Source organism: Bombina bombina, chromosome 6 (genome assembly GCF_027579735.1).
Source record: "Bombina bombina isolate aBomBom1 chromosome 6, aBomBom1.pri, whole genome shotgun sequence".
Taxonomy (NCBI): Eukaryota; Metazoa; Chordata; class Amphibia; order Anura; family Bombinatoridae; genus Bombina; species Bombina bombina.
In genome coordinates, this window is record NC_069504.1 from 255763919 (window position 1) to 255780762 (window position 16844).

Here is a 16844-nt window from a genome sequence, read left to right on the forward strand (position 1 = left end):
GCTTGAAGAAGGTGTCTTCCAGAAACTGGCAATAGGACTGAGAGTTGAGCTTGACTCCATCCTCAACCCGAAAAGGCCCCACAAGCTCATCTTTGATGATACCAGCCCAAACCAGTACTCCACCTCCACCTTGCTGGCGTCTGAGTCGGACTGGAGCTCTCTGCCCTTTACCAATCCAGCCACGGGCCCATCCATCTGGCCCATCAAGACTCACTCTCATTTCATCAGTCCATAAAACCTTAGAAAAATCAGTCTTGAGATATTTCTTGGCCCAGTCTTGACGTTTCAGCTTGTGTGTCTTGTTCAGTGGTGGTCGTCTTTCAGCCTTTCTTACCTTGGCCATGTCTCTGAGTATTGCACACCTTGTGCTTTTGGGCACTCCAGTGATGTTGCAGCTCTGAAATATGGCCAAACTGGTGGCAAGTGGCATCTTGGCAGCTGCACGCTTGACTTTTCTCAGTTCATGGGCAGTTATTTTGCGCCTTGGTTTTTCCACACGCTTCTTGCGACCCTGTTGACTATTTTGAATGAAACGCTTGATTGTTCGATGATCACGCTTCAGAAGCTTTGCAATTTTAAGAGTGCTGCATCCCTCTGCAAGATATCTCACTATTTTTGACTTTTCTGAGCCTGTCAAGTCCTTCTTTTGACCCATTTTGCCAAAGGAAAGGAAGTTGCCTAATAATTATGCACACCTGATATAGGGTGTTGATGTCATTAGACCACACCCCTTCTCATTACAGAGATGCACATCACCTAATATGCTTAATTGGTAGTAGGCTTTCGAGCCTATACAGCTTGGAGTAAGACAACATGCATAAAGAGGATGATGTGGTCAAAATACTCATTTGCCTAATAATTCTGCACTCCCTGTAGACTATGAGGCCGCCTATTTATTAAAGGTCTGTCGGACCTGATCCGACAGTGCGGATCAGGTTCGACAGACCTCGCTGAATGCAGAGAGCAATACGCTCTCCGTATTCAGCATTGCACCAGCAGCTTTTGTGAGCTGCTGGTGTAACGCCGCCCCCTGCAGACTTGCGGCCAACAGGGGGGTGTCAATCAACCCGATCGTACTCGATTGGGTTGAATTGTGGCGATCTCTGTCCGCCTGCTCAGAGCAGGCGGACAGGGATATGGAGCAGCAGTCTTTAGACCGCTGCTTCATAACTGCTGTTTCTGGCGAGTCTGAAGACTCGCCAGAAACACGGGCCCTCAAGCTCCATTCGGAGCTTGATAAATGGGCCTCTAGACCTCTATCATAAATATTCCCCACATTCGACAAAAAGGAAGGAGAGAGGATTAAGGAGTTGGCCCATATAATAGAGTATTTATTATAACAATTGACAACATTTAATTATCTATCAGTTGTCTGCAAAAAAGGAACATAGAGACAAAGAACTTATTGTATAGCTATATCATATGTCCATTGTATTGTCTTTCAAACAAGGTTACCGAAATAAACCAAAGCGCCAAACCTTGCAGAGGCTGGGTCTGATTATGATAGCGTGGATAATAAAAAGTGTCAGTATATTACACCGATCATATAAATTTATTATACAATATAAAACAGCAAATTAAAACATATAAATTAGAAATTAAAACCATGGATCCATGTGTGAATTAAACATCAAACTTATACAATACAGTCCAAAAATGTAATAAAAACAAATTCCTCTACAATGGAAGTTAGAGGGTACCTCACCTCTTTTTGGTATCCTCTAACTTCCATTGTAGAGGAATTTGTTTTTATTACATTTTTGGACTGTATTGTATAAGTTTGATGTTTAATTCACACATGGATCCATGGTTTTAATTTTTAATTTATATGTTTTAATTTTCTGTTTTATATTGTATAATAAATTTATATGATCGGTGTAATATACTGACACTTTTTATTATCCACGCTATAATAATCAGACCCAGCCTCTGCAAGGTTTGGCGCTTTGGTTTATTTCGCTAATTTCATATCTTCACATTTGACAGCTAGGTATCAACAATCAAAGCATAGGGTCTCTTCCCAGCATGCGCTAGGTGTACATCAATATCAATCCTTTCAAATAAGGTTCCAACTTAGTGGATAAAAATTGGGCAACATTAGTCCTGATCAGACTTTATCTTGGTGTTTACCTTTGAGATCTCATCCTTATCCAGCCAAAATCACACATGCTGCATAATTATCAAGCCAACATTGTTAGTTCATATAGGGAACCACAGCGTTTAAGGCTTAAGCCTTAAATGCTGTGGTTCCCTATATGAACTAACAATGTTGTTGGGACTAATGTTGCCCAATTTTTATCCACTAAGTTGGAGCCTTATTTGAAAGACAATACAATGGACATATGATATAGCTATACAATAAGCTCTTTGTCTCTATGTTCCTTTTTTGCAGACAACTGATAGATAATTCCAATTAACATTCACTCTCAACCGAGTCTGGTGGTGTGGTGTAAGTAGCAAAGTTAGCACATTTGCAAACACACAAATGTGCATTATTGCAGCACTGACAAACAAACATTTTGGGCTATGTGCTAAAAATATTATCTGAAGGGGTATTATATATTCCTCTTGGGCTGTGAGAGTATGAAGATATAAAAGAGGGGAAAGAAAGAGTGTAAAAAGAAGATATGCCTGAGATAAGGGAGAGGGTAAAATATATTTGAGAGGGACGGAAGAGATGATAATTATTAAAAGAAAATCTCTAGGTCTTCTATGACCTTCCATGAGTGTCAGCACTCTCTTTTTCTACTTTCTCACTTCAGCAACTTTCTAATACTATCCAGTCTTACCCAGAACCACCAAGTTGATGTTGCTAACTGCTATGCAATTATTTTTGTTATTCTATTACTGTATGTAGCATTATTGAATTTGTTAAAGGGACATTAAACCCAAGATTTTTCTTTCATGATTCAGATAGAGAATAAAATTTTAAGCAACATTCCAATGTACATCTATTATCTAATTTGCTTTATTTTTTAGATATCCGCTGTTGAAGAAATAGCACTGCACATGGGTGAGCCAATCACACGAGGCATCTATGTGCAGCCACCAATCAGCAGCTACTGAGCCTATCTAGATATGCTTTTCAGCAAAGGATATCAAGAAAATGAAGCAAATTAGATAATAGAAGTAAATTAGAAAGTTGATTTAAATTGAATGTTATTTCTAAATCATGAAAGAAAAAATATGGATTTAATTTACCTTTAAGGTATAAAATAAAACATATTAAAAATGACTGCACAATATTGTGTTTCACAATGCTAAACATATGCAAAGAAGGGGGTGGAGTAGTGGGTGTGGGAAGGTAGTGGGTAGGATCAGAAGTGGCGAGTAACATTTTGGCCTGGCTAGTAGCTTACGACCTGAAATTTTGAGCCTTAAGATATATATATATATATATATATATATATATATATATATATATATATATATATATATATATATATATATTTACACACACAGTCTTGGGAAAAAGAAAGTACACCCTCTTTGAATTATATGGTTTTATTTCTTAAAATGAGGTAAATACAACCTCAGATGAACAACAGCACATGACATATTATTCAGTGTCATCATTTATTTAACAAAAATAAAGCCAAAATGGTGGAGCCGTGTTTGAAAAACAAAGTACACCTTATTATTCAGTAGCTGGTAGAACCACCTTTAGCAGCAATTACTTGAAGTAATTGTTTTCTGTATGACTTTATCAGTCTTTCACATCATTGTGGAGGAATTTTGGCCCACTCTTCATTACAAAGTTGCTTCAGTTAATTGAGGTTTGCGGAAACAGTCTTGAATGTTTTCCACTTGTGAATAATCTTTCTCACTGTGGAATGATGGACTTTAAATTGTTTGGAAATGGCCTTATAACCCTTCCCAGATTGATGGGCAGCAAAAATTGCTTCTCTAAGATCATTGCTTATGTCTTTCCTCCTTGGCATTGTGTTAACAAACACCTGAATGCTCCAGATCAGCAAACTGCTAAAACTTCTGCTTTTATAGAGGTGGTCACTCTTACTTATGATCAATTAATCAAGGGCATTTGATTAGCACCGCATGGCTGCTACTTAGCCTATTAATACCACTGGAAGCAGTAAAGGTGTAGTTTTTCACACATGACTTCTCCATTTTGGCTTTATTTTTGTTTGATAAATAATGACACTTTGTAATATGTCATGTGTTGTTGTTCATCCGAGGTCGTATTTACCTAATTTTAAGACCTGCTAAAGACCAAATGATTGTTGTTATGTCCAGATATGTAAAACCATAGAATTCAAAGTGGGTGTACTTCTTCCCATGACTGTGTGTGTGTGTGTGTATATATATATATATATATATATATATATATATATATATATATATATATATATATATAAAAACATACATAATACTTACCCATTTAAATATTTCTTTGTTAATCACGACAAAGGCTGAAGCTTTCCCAAATGAGTTAACGGGATATACATACCCCACAACTGTCCCGATTTTCGCGGGACAGTCCCGATTTTAGGGGTCTGTCCGGGTTGCTAGCCATCTGTCCCGATTTGCCCCAGGCATTAAAAAAAAAATTCTGTTGGGCCCATACTCAGAAGCAGCTGGCTTTGCTCTCACAGGGTTAGATACCTGTTATATTCCCTGTGGAAAAGGAATGGTGTGTGGGTTAAGCAGGAGTAAGAAGGCTGTATACACTCTGACCACGGGTAATGGTGACCTCTCTAACCTACCTCTGGTAGTGATGATGTCTAACCCCTGGTGATAATACTAGCATGCCTTCAGTTTTATACAATGAGCAGTGCTAATACCAGAGTAACGAACAGTGGCAGCCGCAGACTGCCAGCTAATGTGCATGCCAACCCCAGGACCCCATACAATGAATTACAGATACCCATATATGATGTAGTGTGTGTGTCTATCTGTATCCATAACTGTGTGTGTGTATCTGTATGTATAAGTTTATGCTATGTGGTGTGTGTGTGTGTGTCTGCATGTATAAATGTAAGCTATGTAGTGTGTGTATGTGTATCTGCATGTATAAGTGTGTATCTGCATGTATAAGTGTATGCTATGTAGTGTGTGTGTGTCTGCATGTATAAGTATATACTGTGTAGTGTCTGTGTATCTGCATGTATAAGTGTATGCTGCATGTATAAGTGTATGCTATGTAATGTGTGTGTATCTGCCTGTATAAGTGTATGCTATGTAGTGTGTGTGTATCTTAATGTGTAAGTGTATGCTATGTAGTGTATGTGTATCTTCATGTGTAAGTGTATGCTATGTAGTGTGTGTGTATCTGCATGTATAAGTGTATGCTATGTAGTGTGTGTGTATCTGCATGTATAAGTGTATGCTATGTAGTGTGTGTATCTGCATGTATAAGTGTATGCTATGTAGTGTGTGTGTATCTGCATGTGTAAGTGTATGCTATGTAGTGTGTGTGTATCTTCATGTGTAAGTGTATGCTATGTAGTGTGTGTGTATCTGCATGTATAAGTGTATGCTATGTAGTGTGTGTGTATCTGCATGTATAAGTGTATGCTATGTAGTGTGTGTATCTGCATGTATAAGTGTATACTATGTAGTGTGTGTGTATCTGCATGTGTAAGTATATGCTATGTATTGTGTGTGTACCTGCATGTATAAGTGTATGCTATGTAGTGTGTGTGTATCTGCATGTGTAAGTGTATGCTATGTAGTGTGTGTGTGTATCTGCATGTATAAGTGTATAATATGTAGTGTGTGTGTGTGTATCTGCATGTATAAGTGTATGCTATGTAGTGTGTGTGTGTATCTGTATGTGTAAGTGTATGCTATGTAGTGTGCTACTGTGCATTTTTGCTGACTTTAAAGGCCAGAATTTAGAATATTAATGGGGAATGCAGAGAGCAGTTTTAAAGAATTTATTATTAAATGTCCAATTAAGATAAAAATATTTAGCAATATCTTTGCAAAGGCTAATTAAATACATAGCTCACATAGCCATACCAGTGGTTTGAGCTTGTGTTTGATTTGCTGCCTAAGTGTATTAAAATCTTTGACTTTATTTAGAATTTTATTTATATTACTTTGGTCTTATGATTTTTTAAGCCCCGCCCACCACATTTCAATTTTTTGCCGCGGGGGGGGGGTCGTCCCTCTTTTGATTTTTTAAATGTTGGGAGGTATGGATATACATAGAATTCTGAAAATGGCCTGGCAAGGGTGCACAACCCCATTTTTAGAATATTGTACTTATCTACTTAACTTATTTCGGAAAGCTTCAACCTCTGTGATGTATATACACACATTCATTAAAGAAGAAAAAAGAGTCTCCTAAGTTTTTTTGGTTGGCTCCTGGATTTGTTTAATTTGTTAAGATGAGAGAGTAATGCAGTAAATATTTACATTGAGCTACAACAGAACAGTGACACATACAGGTAGAAATAAAAAGTGCAGGCATACATTTGATTTTAACTGCCACTCTGTTCTTTCTGCAGATGTGCTGCATTTTCTGTGATGAGATTGCAGACTGCAGCATGTTCTGCCTTGGGAAACCCGATTAATTAATTGTCACGATTAAGGTAGAGCATATAGGATTAAACAACTTTCCAATTTGCTCCTATTATCAAATTTGCTGATTATAGATGCAGGATTTTATCAGTGTTTAACCCCTTTGCAGAGATTAAACACACATAGTTCCTGTAATTTTTTCCACTGCAATGTCCCTTTTAATATCAATAAACCATTGAGCACATCTGCTTATATACATTGTTTCAGCTAAGTTATCTATGTGTACAAATCATTCTCTTTTACTTAGGGTCATAGGACGTGTACCCAGTCTGGTTTGAGAGTGTAGTCCATTCCTGTGTTTTGTATATGTCTATGGAAAGTACAGAGGGTGTCACCCTTGTTTTTATCTCGTATTTGGTTGAAGGCATGCATTGTGTGACTGTAGGTTAGGGACCCGGGGATAGAAGAGATCATGACGTGGTCATGTAATGTAACTAATATTCCATTTTTTAATCCAGCTGTGTGCTATGTGTTATGTTAATAATTTTGTTTTTTAATTTTCCTTATGGGTTTTGCACCCAGTCTTGTATGGGGTTAACTGCCTGAGTCCCTGAAAGCTGTGCAACTGTCTGTGAGTGCTGGTGAGAACAGAGGGCTGTGCGTTTTGCAGGGTCATAGAATATGAACCCATTCCAGTTTGGGAATGTAGTCCATTTCCGTGTTTTGTATTTGTCTAGGGAAATGACAAAGGGCCTGAAAGTGAAAGGCACCTTGCCTGGAACACCACTAAGGGTTAAGTTCCCTTAGGATTAGCAGCCCTGGAGTGAGGAGATTTATGGCAGGATAGGGGGAGGGCATATACACTTACCTTAAAACCACCTGCAGCAGGGTGTTCAGCCTCTTTTCCTGCTGCTGGCCTGGTTCATCCATTGAGCGTCCATAAGGGCATTTTGCATCTCCAGAGGGTGGTCAATTAGTGACACCTTAATCCAAGATGGTGATTCGCTGGTTGGGAAGGCAAGGCCTGGTATGGCCTTAATAACCTGCATTGTTGCAAGATGCACATCAGAGATGGGGGAAGCATGATGTGATCCTTATTCACCCTGGGAGGAATGATTTAGGGACAGTACCCATTTTAGAGCTAGTTAAAATGATGTCATCAGATCTAAGTTTAGTTGCCAGGGGTTAAAGTCGGGTGCCCAGGCTTAGTTGGAGGCATATGGTAAGAAGCTCAACAAGAAGATGAGCAAGGTAGTGAGAGACTTAGCAGGTTTTGTTGTCAGGCATAAGAACATTTCAGCTGGGTGTCAATAATTATATAGACCCGACATGTTTCATTTGCTGGAAGGCGGTCTAGACAAATTTTTGGCTAATTTAATAAATTCTTGATATCTATTACTTTAAGGTGCCTTAGTGGGGGCAAGAGTATGTCACATGGTTCGGGCTAATCTCTTCTGGTGGTTGGGTATGGCCCACACAGTGGATAGATTAGTCGAGTGACGGACAGTAAAAGGGGGGATGAAGTCCCCCAGATGCGAGCCTGAGTGTGCCTCACTTTTGGGTTGCAGCGGGCTGAACACCTCCTAGTTGTTGTCCATAGCTGAGGGCGGAGCCGGACTCTGCTTTGTCAGCGCGTTTGGGCTACGACCATCTATGCTGGGGTTAATTTAGTATATGATTGCCACTAATTATGAATTTTTACTAGCCTTCAATTAAATTTGCAGCTAATGTTCTTATGCCTGTTTCAATAAAATGATCCCCCTCCTTAGGAGAATTTTAACCCAACTTCATAGATGTCTTTATTTTGTTAAGCTGAAATATTTGCTAGATGATATGGCATTTAATCTCTTATTTGTCACCCTTGATTCTATCTCAGTGTGTTTAGTTGAGGGCATGTATTGTGTGGCTGTAGGTAAGGGACCCATGAAGGAAGAAATCTTGGCTTGGTCCTGGACCTTTTACAATTTTGCCAAATGATGTAACTGTCTTCCATTTTGTTTTTAATCTATAATTTATCTTCTGTTGTGTAATCTTTTTGGATTTTATAAATGCTAAAAATCATCATTATAACCTTTACAGCATCTCCATATTTTCATGCAGTTTTAAATAAAAAGATAATGTGATTAATATTTGTTAAAGTTAAAGTAAATATTATTTATAGAATGTTGGTGTTTCCTGGATTTGAGTTTAAAAAGGTTCACATAGCTAAGGTATTAGTCAGAGTCTGAACATTCTAATCTGGGGACCTGTTCTGTTTTTCAGATGCTGAGAATGGATGTAAACAAGCTGAACACAACGTTACTCCGGAAGTTTCGTCAGGGAGTCGCCGCAGCTCTAGGCTTGTTGCCACAGCAAGTTCATATTAACCGTCTAAATGTAAGTGCAATACTCAAAAGCAACAGTTTTCTTAGTTGAACAATAGCTGTTTCCCAGGTGATTTGTTCTGCTTGGCCCTACTGTTCCTTGTTAAATCTTTTTACATCCTGTAAGATAAGAATACAAATTCAATACCCCTGGACTTCCTTTACCTAGATTTTGAAAGGTATTTACAGTGATGCCAATGTTTTAGGCTTCCTATTCAAAATGATGGTCATCAATCTGATTAAATGGACAGTAAAGACTGATATTTTAATATAAAAGTATGTATTTTGAAACTCTGAACTTTATTTTGATTATTTATTTTTCCCCCTTTCCTGTAATATAAAGAGAAAGTATACACCAATTTTCATATAACTGCATGTAATAGACACTACTATAAAGAATTATAAGCACAGATATTGATCTATAAATCCACTATAAAACATTTTAAAAACTTACTTAGAAGCTCCCAGTTTAGCATTGTTGATGAGGTTAGGCTGGGGCACCCAGTGAAAGGGGCTGGGAAAGCAGGAAAGACAGACACTTACCCTCTCCCCTGCATATGAAAAGACAGATTACACCAAACAAGAGAAGCAGGAATCTGTAGACTTCAGTCTATATCTAAAACTTTGGGGCTTGGTTAGGAGTCAGAATGTTATTAAAAATAGGCAAAACTATACATTACTACAAAAAATGGATCATCTACAAAACATTTATGAAAAGAAAAATATAGTGTACAATGTTCTTTTAAGTCTGAAAAGAAAGAGTTTTTTCAATTCTGACAAGTGGAAGAGCACATGGCAAACTTTACAAACCTTATCCTGCCACATATATCTCCCTAATTGGCTTTAGCAGACATTATCAGATAAGGAACTGCAAAAGAATAATGATTTTGCTAACACAATAAAATGACTTACTGTGTCTACTCCAGTAACAAGTCCTGATTGACTCCTCCAAAAAGGCAAGTGGTGGGTGGCGTTTGGGTATTGAAAAACTGTTGCAGCAAACAACATTTTAATGCAATCAAAACATTTTCAAACTCTCCCATGTCTTTTTTTGCAAAACTATAGACAAATCTTGTAAATCAAATAGGTTTACTGTCTCTTTAATATAAAATTGGATAGGCCAGCAGTATACCCAACAGACAATAGGAAAGCTAACAATCTGTCCATGGAGAAAGTAAAAATGTAAGAAGAAAAAGGGGAAAGGTCAGAGGGTGTTAAGAAGATAGACCAAAAATGTGGCCAGTTTCATGCTATTTTAGGACAGCAGACCAGAGGAAAACTTGAACAGACTAGCAATGTACCCAATACACAATAGTAAGAGCTAGCTCTCTGTCCAAGGGGAAATTAGAACAGGCCATCAATGTACCCATGGCACATTAGGAAGGGATATCACTCTGTTCAAGAGGAAATTAGAACAGGCCAGCATTCTGAGGGAAATAGGAGGACTGGCCTTTAGTGTGCCCTGAAAATTCCTAAGATAGGTCACCTTTGTGACCTGGGTAATTCTAATTTGTGGGCAAGAAAGTTGAGTAGCAAGAAATCTGCCCTGGAGGTACTAGGATGGGGATGGGGCTCTGGGGGATGCTAGGACATAGTTAGAGGACAGTCAACCAATCTGACCAGGGATAAAATTTTACTGGTCAGCAATGTATCAAATAGACAAGAGGAAAGGCAGACCAGCATGCTAGGATGCTAGGATGGGGGTAGAAGATAGAACAGCAATCTGGGCTGGAGCATACTAGGACATAGAGAAGCGGACAAACCAGCAACTAGAGCATGCTAAGACATAGAGAATAGGACAAACCAGCAATCTGCTCTGGAGGTTACTAAGACTGGAAGTAGAGAACAGACCAGCAATCTGCTCTGGGGGATACTAGTACAGAGAGAAGAGAACAAACCAGCAATCTGCTCTGGAGGATGCTAGGACAGGGGGTAGAGAAGAGGACAAACCAGCAATCTGTTGTGGATCATGCTTGGATGGAGTTAGAGTGCAGACCAGCAATCTGCTCTGGAGGATGCTAGGACATAGAGAATAGGACAAACCAGAAATCTGCTCTGGAGGATATTAAGACAGAAAGTAGAGAACAGACCAGCAATCTGCTCTGGGGTATACTAGTACAGAGAGAAGAGAACAAACCAGCAATCTGCTCTGGAGAATGCTAGGGTGGGGGGGGGGGGGTCGAGAACAGACCAGCAGTCTGCTCTGGGGGATGCTAGGACAGGGGGTAGAGGACAGACCAGCAATCGGCTTTGGGGGATGATAGGACAGAGAGAAGAGGACAAACCAGCAATCTGCTCAAGGGGATGCTAGGACAGAGAGATGATGACAAACCAGCAGTCTGGTCTGGGGAATGCTAGGACAACAGGGGCTAGAGGACAGACCAGCAATTGGCTCTGGAGGATGCTAAGACATAGGTTGAGGACAGTCAACCAATGTGATCAGGGAGAAACTTGGACTGGTCAGCAATTTACCAATTTAACAAGAGTAAGGGCCCTCAATCTGTTCAAGGAGAAACTAAAACAGGCCAGCAACCTGCACAGGGATAAAATATTTATGGGGAAAGTGGAAAGGTCATCAATCTTCTTTAGGAAAAGAGCATGGGTCAACAATCTACTTTAGGAAAAGAGCATGGGTCAACAATCTACTTTAGGAAAAGAGCATGGGTCAACAATCTACTTTAGGAAAAGAGGAAAGGTCAGCAACTTGTCTAGGGAGAAACTAGCTTATAACAAAATAGTATGTCATATTTTAAGGGCTGGTAAATAAATAACAAACCAGTTAAAAGGACAATGAATCTTTAAATTGACATGTAAGACATGTTTCATGTATGCATAGCATATAATTACATTAAGCAAAGCACTGCAAAAGATTGATAAATAAAATACATTGAGTAATTTTATTAGCACAACTTACAAGGTTTTGTAAATCTAGAACAGTTCAGGAATAAACACCTTAATCTGCCTAGAATAATTCATCTTTCTAGTTTTCTTTTCTGCTGCCTATTAGGACAGGTGTAATTGAAATGAGCTTCAGCTCTGAACTAAGCAGTCGGTGTATAGAGTGTTGCAGGGTCTGGTTAATGTAACCATGCTAAATTATAATGGAGACACAATCATCTCTGTGTGAGTGTGACAAGTAAACTTTTATAGAGATAAATTACAACAAATGCAGTAAAAAAAAAATAAAAAAAAAATATCATGTATATTGCAATGTTGTTTGATGTTGCTAAATTGAACATATATTAATTGATTTTTTTGTTTAAAATTTCTGTAATTCTGTTCCGCAAAGACCAATTATTTTATAAAGCTGTGTTTTAACCATTGTAAAGAATGGAAACTGTATCTGCAATGTTCAGTGTCTAGCTCAAATATCCATAATCTAATTTAATTTAGGGAGATCGATTTCTATAGCATTTCTTTTGAAATATCATACAAATAGCCACAGATATACGGTATTAATCTGCAATTTCTATGTTAACAATCATACAGCAATTTCAAGCTAGTCAGGCTTTATCTAGCATGGCTGGTAATTTACTATCAAATATACATAGACTCTCTTGTGACTGATGTCTCTACAAATGTTTATTAAAAAAAGTTGAAGCATTATAAACCTTATTTCCTAAACCACTTGTTTCAGCTGAAACACTGCCGAGCATTTACACGGTGTGTGTAATTGAATCTATTTTAGAAACCTATTTTTTTAAAACAGTAACTGCTATAGTTTTTAAATAGGTAAATAAAAGAGCATAGTAAACCTTTCAAGTCTATGCCAGTGATTAGAGTACATTACAAGATTGTTGAAAGCAATTAGAGATATGTTTAACAGTGATAGAGATTGACATTACCTCCATGACAGTGATGCCAAATGTCAAAGTGAAACTATTTTAATTTGAGCCTTCCTTAGGACAGGCACGACAGAATGGTAGCTATTTTTGCACTATTACAAAACTCTTGATACTAGATTTACATCAAGAAGGAGTTGAGAGTAAAATATAAGCAGTAGACTGGAAGAAGGCGTTTTGTTTGGCTATATTTTCTGTGCACTATTTTATCCGTTTGCTACGCTCTTATGTGTGTTGACATCAGCACTGTTTACATCAAGCTACTCAGGAAGTGATATTCAGACATCATGAACATGTTAGTGAGGTGTATCCCAGATTTCTCTACCACACTTTCCTAATCCAGTGTCTGACATGTATATGGCATGCCTATTAAGTTCATGCTAGACAAGAGTTTCTGTGAACAGGTGATATCCAGCTTGTTACAGAAGAGACACGAGGCTTGAACGGCATGCATATTACCTTTTGTGAGATCTACTATCCCATGATGCCAGCCCCCCCCCCCCGAATATTATATCCCTGAAGGTAAAAATTTGTATTGTTTTGGTTGAAAAGTAGAAGTTGGTTCTCCATTTTGACATCCACACTTGGAGGCCTATTTATCATATGTCTGTCGGACCTGATCCAACAGTGTGGATCAGGTCCGACAGACATCGCTGAATGCGGAGAGCAATACGCTCTCCGTATTCAGCATTGCACCAGCAGCTCTTGTGAGCTGCTGGTGCAACGCCGCCCCCTGCAGACTCGCGGACAATCGGCCGCCAGCAGGGAGGTGTCAATCAACCCGATCATACTCGATCGGGTTGAATTCCGGCGATGTCTGTCCGCCTGCTCAGAGCAGGCGGACAGGGTTATGGAGCAGCGGTCTTTAGACCGCTGCTTCATAACTGGTGTTCCTGGCGAGCCTGCAGGCTCACCAGAAACACGGGGCGTCAAGCTCCATTCGGAGCTTGATAGATAGGCCCCTTGGCGTGTAATGAATTACCTGGAAACATTTAATTTTGTTTTCAATTTCATTAAGGAAGCTTTCGAAGCCAAGGGACTTGTTCTGTAAATACTAATTAAACTTAAAGGGACATGAAACACATCATTTTTCTTTTATGATTTAGAGAGAGCATACGATTTTTAACAATTTTCCGATTTTCTTCTATTATCTAATTTGCTTCCTTCTCTTGTTATCTTTTGTTGAAAATCATACCTAATTAGGCTAAGAAGCAGCATTGATCTACTGGGAGATTGTTTTTGATAGGTAGCTGCACATACATGACAATTGACTCATCCAATATGCTGAGATAGCTCCCAGTAGTGCATTGATGCTCCTTCAACAAAGGATACCAAGAAAAAGCTAATTTGATATCAGAAATAAATAGGAAAGTTGTTTAAAATTGTATGCTTTTTCTGAATCATAAAATAAATGTTTAGGGTTTCTTGTCCCTTTAACACTGCCCACATGTTAATTTGCACTAACGAATGAGAAGATGTGCTTTGTTTTTATTCAAAATAATGGCCCTTTTAAGTTTTACTCTTTTAAAAGCACAAGAGTGGAATGTGTTTAACCCTTTGTATTAAAGAGTTAGTAAAAAGGGAATTTGTTTAAAAGAAAATTAAGGATTTTTTATACTTAATACACATTTTCTGTAAAGATCAATCAGTCAACCATAAAAAAAAAAATCAACGAATCAATCAAAAAAGCTAACTGCTTTAGTAACTACATCCAGCAGTTCATAGCGGAATGATGTAGACATCTCCAACAGATTAGAACTGTACAATGCAAACCGTTTTTTTCTGCTTTTGATTATTTTTCCCTATATAAAAATGAGCCTTTTGTATGATCCTACATCCAATGAGTTTAATAAATAGCTTTATTGATTTTACAGCACAAAAAAGGGACAGATTTTGGAGTTAAACCTAATAAGTTTTTAAATTGTTGAACTTTTCACTTGAGTATGTTGCACAAATAGTAGCGAGTATCTGATGCTTCCTCTTTCGTTCATGATGAGTCACGTATCTGGACACTGATAATTTGTGAAATAAAAAACTTACGTGATATTTTATTTTTTTCTCACACAAATCTTTCATAACTTTGCTCTGTATATTGTCTGTAGCAATTCATACAATTTGCTCTTTATATGCATAGACTGATGAGAATAAAAGGGGAAGTTCAAGTAACCTTTTCAGCATTTTACAATCTTTTTCTTTCACACAGGGTAAGAAGAATTGTGTCGAACTCTTCATTTCCCCATTAAACAAAAAAATAGGTGTTCCGGATGCACTTCCTTCTGCAGAAGTTTTGCGTTCACTTAACTTGCATATCTTACACCAAAGATTGTCCCATTTTGGAATTACTGAGGTCTCTGCTGAGGTAAGAATTTTTCTATTTAGCTTTCTGGGAAATAGATTCACAGCAATCAGATGCTGAGGTTTATTAAAGTTTCACGCTCTGCTATGATTGAAAGCAAGTAACCTATATCATGTTGGATATCTTTGTGAAATAAAAGATTACATATCACCTGCCTGCTGAATGTTTTTTTTAAAGTATCAACAAGGTATTTCTCAAACAATATACTCAATTTCAACTTTACAAAGGACATGGTCAATTGGACATAGTTCAGTTGTTTACTAGAAAATTTTAGGCTTGTAGGTTTGAGTCCTGGTAAGGTCAGTTTATCCCTTCATACAAGGGACAGTCTACACCAGAATTTTTATTGTTTAAAATTATAGATAATCCCTTTATTACCCACTAGTCGATAAGCCTGCCCATAGGGCAGTCAAATTATTTTTTAAACTACAGATGTAGAAACAACGTATTTTGTAACTCTTCTTTTATATAAAAATTAAAGCTACAGGTGTAGCAATACTATTATTTTAATGGACGACTATCTTAAATATATCAAAAATATTTTCTATATAATAAACTACAGATATAGCCACACTAATTAGAAAAACTACTGTCCTAAATAAATACAAAGTTTCTTCTCTTTAAATTATATTAAGTATATTTCTTTATATACATAACCCCTAAACCGCAAAACCCCTATATCGCAATAAACCTATTTACCCTATTAACCCCTAAACCGCAAAACCCCTATATCGCAATAAACCTATTTACCCTATTAACCCCTAAACCGCAAAACCCCTACATCGCAATAAACCTATTTAACTTATTAACCCTTTAAACCACCAAAACACTCAATGCAAATAACTATTTAAATAACTAAGTACAGTACACTAACCTAACACCCCCTAACCTAACAACCCCTAACCTAACAACCACTAACCTAACACCCCATTAAATAAACCCATATTACCTAAACTAATACATTCTAAAGTTACAAAAAAAAAAAAAATAAGTTTACAAAAAATTAAAAAAACTAACATTACAGAAAATAAAAAAATCAACTTACCAAATTTAACAAAATTAAACCTAATCCATATGAAAATAAAAAGACCCCCCAAAATAAAAACACCCCCTACTCTTAGAATAAACTACCAGTAGCCCTTAAAAGGGCTTTTTGCAGGGCATTGCCCCAAGATAATCAGCTCTTTTTCAAGAAAATACACAAAGCCCCCCTAACAGTAAAACCTCCCACCCACCAAACCCCCCAAATAAAATAACCTAACACTAAAAAACCTAAACTACCCATTGCCCTGAAAAGGCCATTTGTTTGGGCATTGCCCTTAAAAGGGCATTTAGTTCTTTTTCTGCCCACCCCTAATCTAAATAAAACAAATCCCCCCCAAAAAACCTTAAAAAATCCTAAATCTAACTCCCAGGTTGGTACTCACGGTTCCTGAAGTCCGGCGGAGAAGGTCCTGTTCCAGGTGGTGAAGCCTTCTCCCAAGAGCAACCTCTTCTTCTTCCAGGAACATCCTGCGTGGAGCGGAGCTGAAGACTGAAGACCGCGGAGCTGAAGACCTGCGACCCTGGAACTGAAGACCGGCAACCGCGGAGCCATGGAGTGTGGAGGATCCTCTTCGTACGATCTCCGCCGTACACTGAATAGTGAATTCAAGGTACGCAATTAAAGATGGCATCCCTTGAATTCCTATTGGCTGATTTGATTCTTCCAATTCAAATCAGCCAATAGGATGAAAACTACTCAAATCCTATTGGCTGTTTAAATTAGCCAATAGCATGAGAGCAAGTCAAGTACTA

The 16844-nt window shown here is 38.0% G+C and overlaps 1 protein-coding gene across 1 annotated transcript in view; it reads left to right on the plus strand.

Moving 5' to 3' along the window:
• The window catches only part of PTPRR (protein tyrosine phosphatase receptor type R), a 524127-nt gene that overhangs the window by 192047 nt on the left and 315236 nt on the right, over positions 1–16844 (plus strand). Inside the window, exons 3-4 of the mRNA XM_053716785.1 lie at positions 8749–8862; positions 14895–15050. Of these exons, the coding sequence (XP_053572760.1) occupies positions 8749–8862; positions 14895–15050 (270 nt within the window). The remainder of the gene's footprint in view (positions 1–8748; positions 8863–14894; positions 15051–16844) is intronic.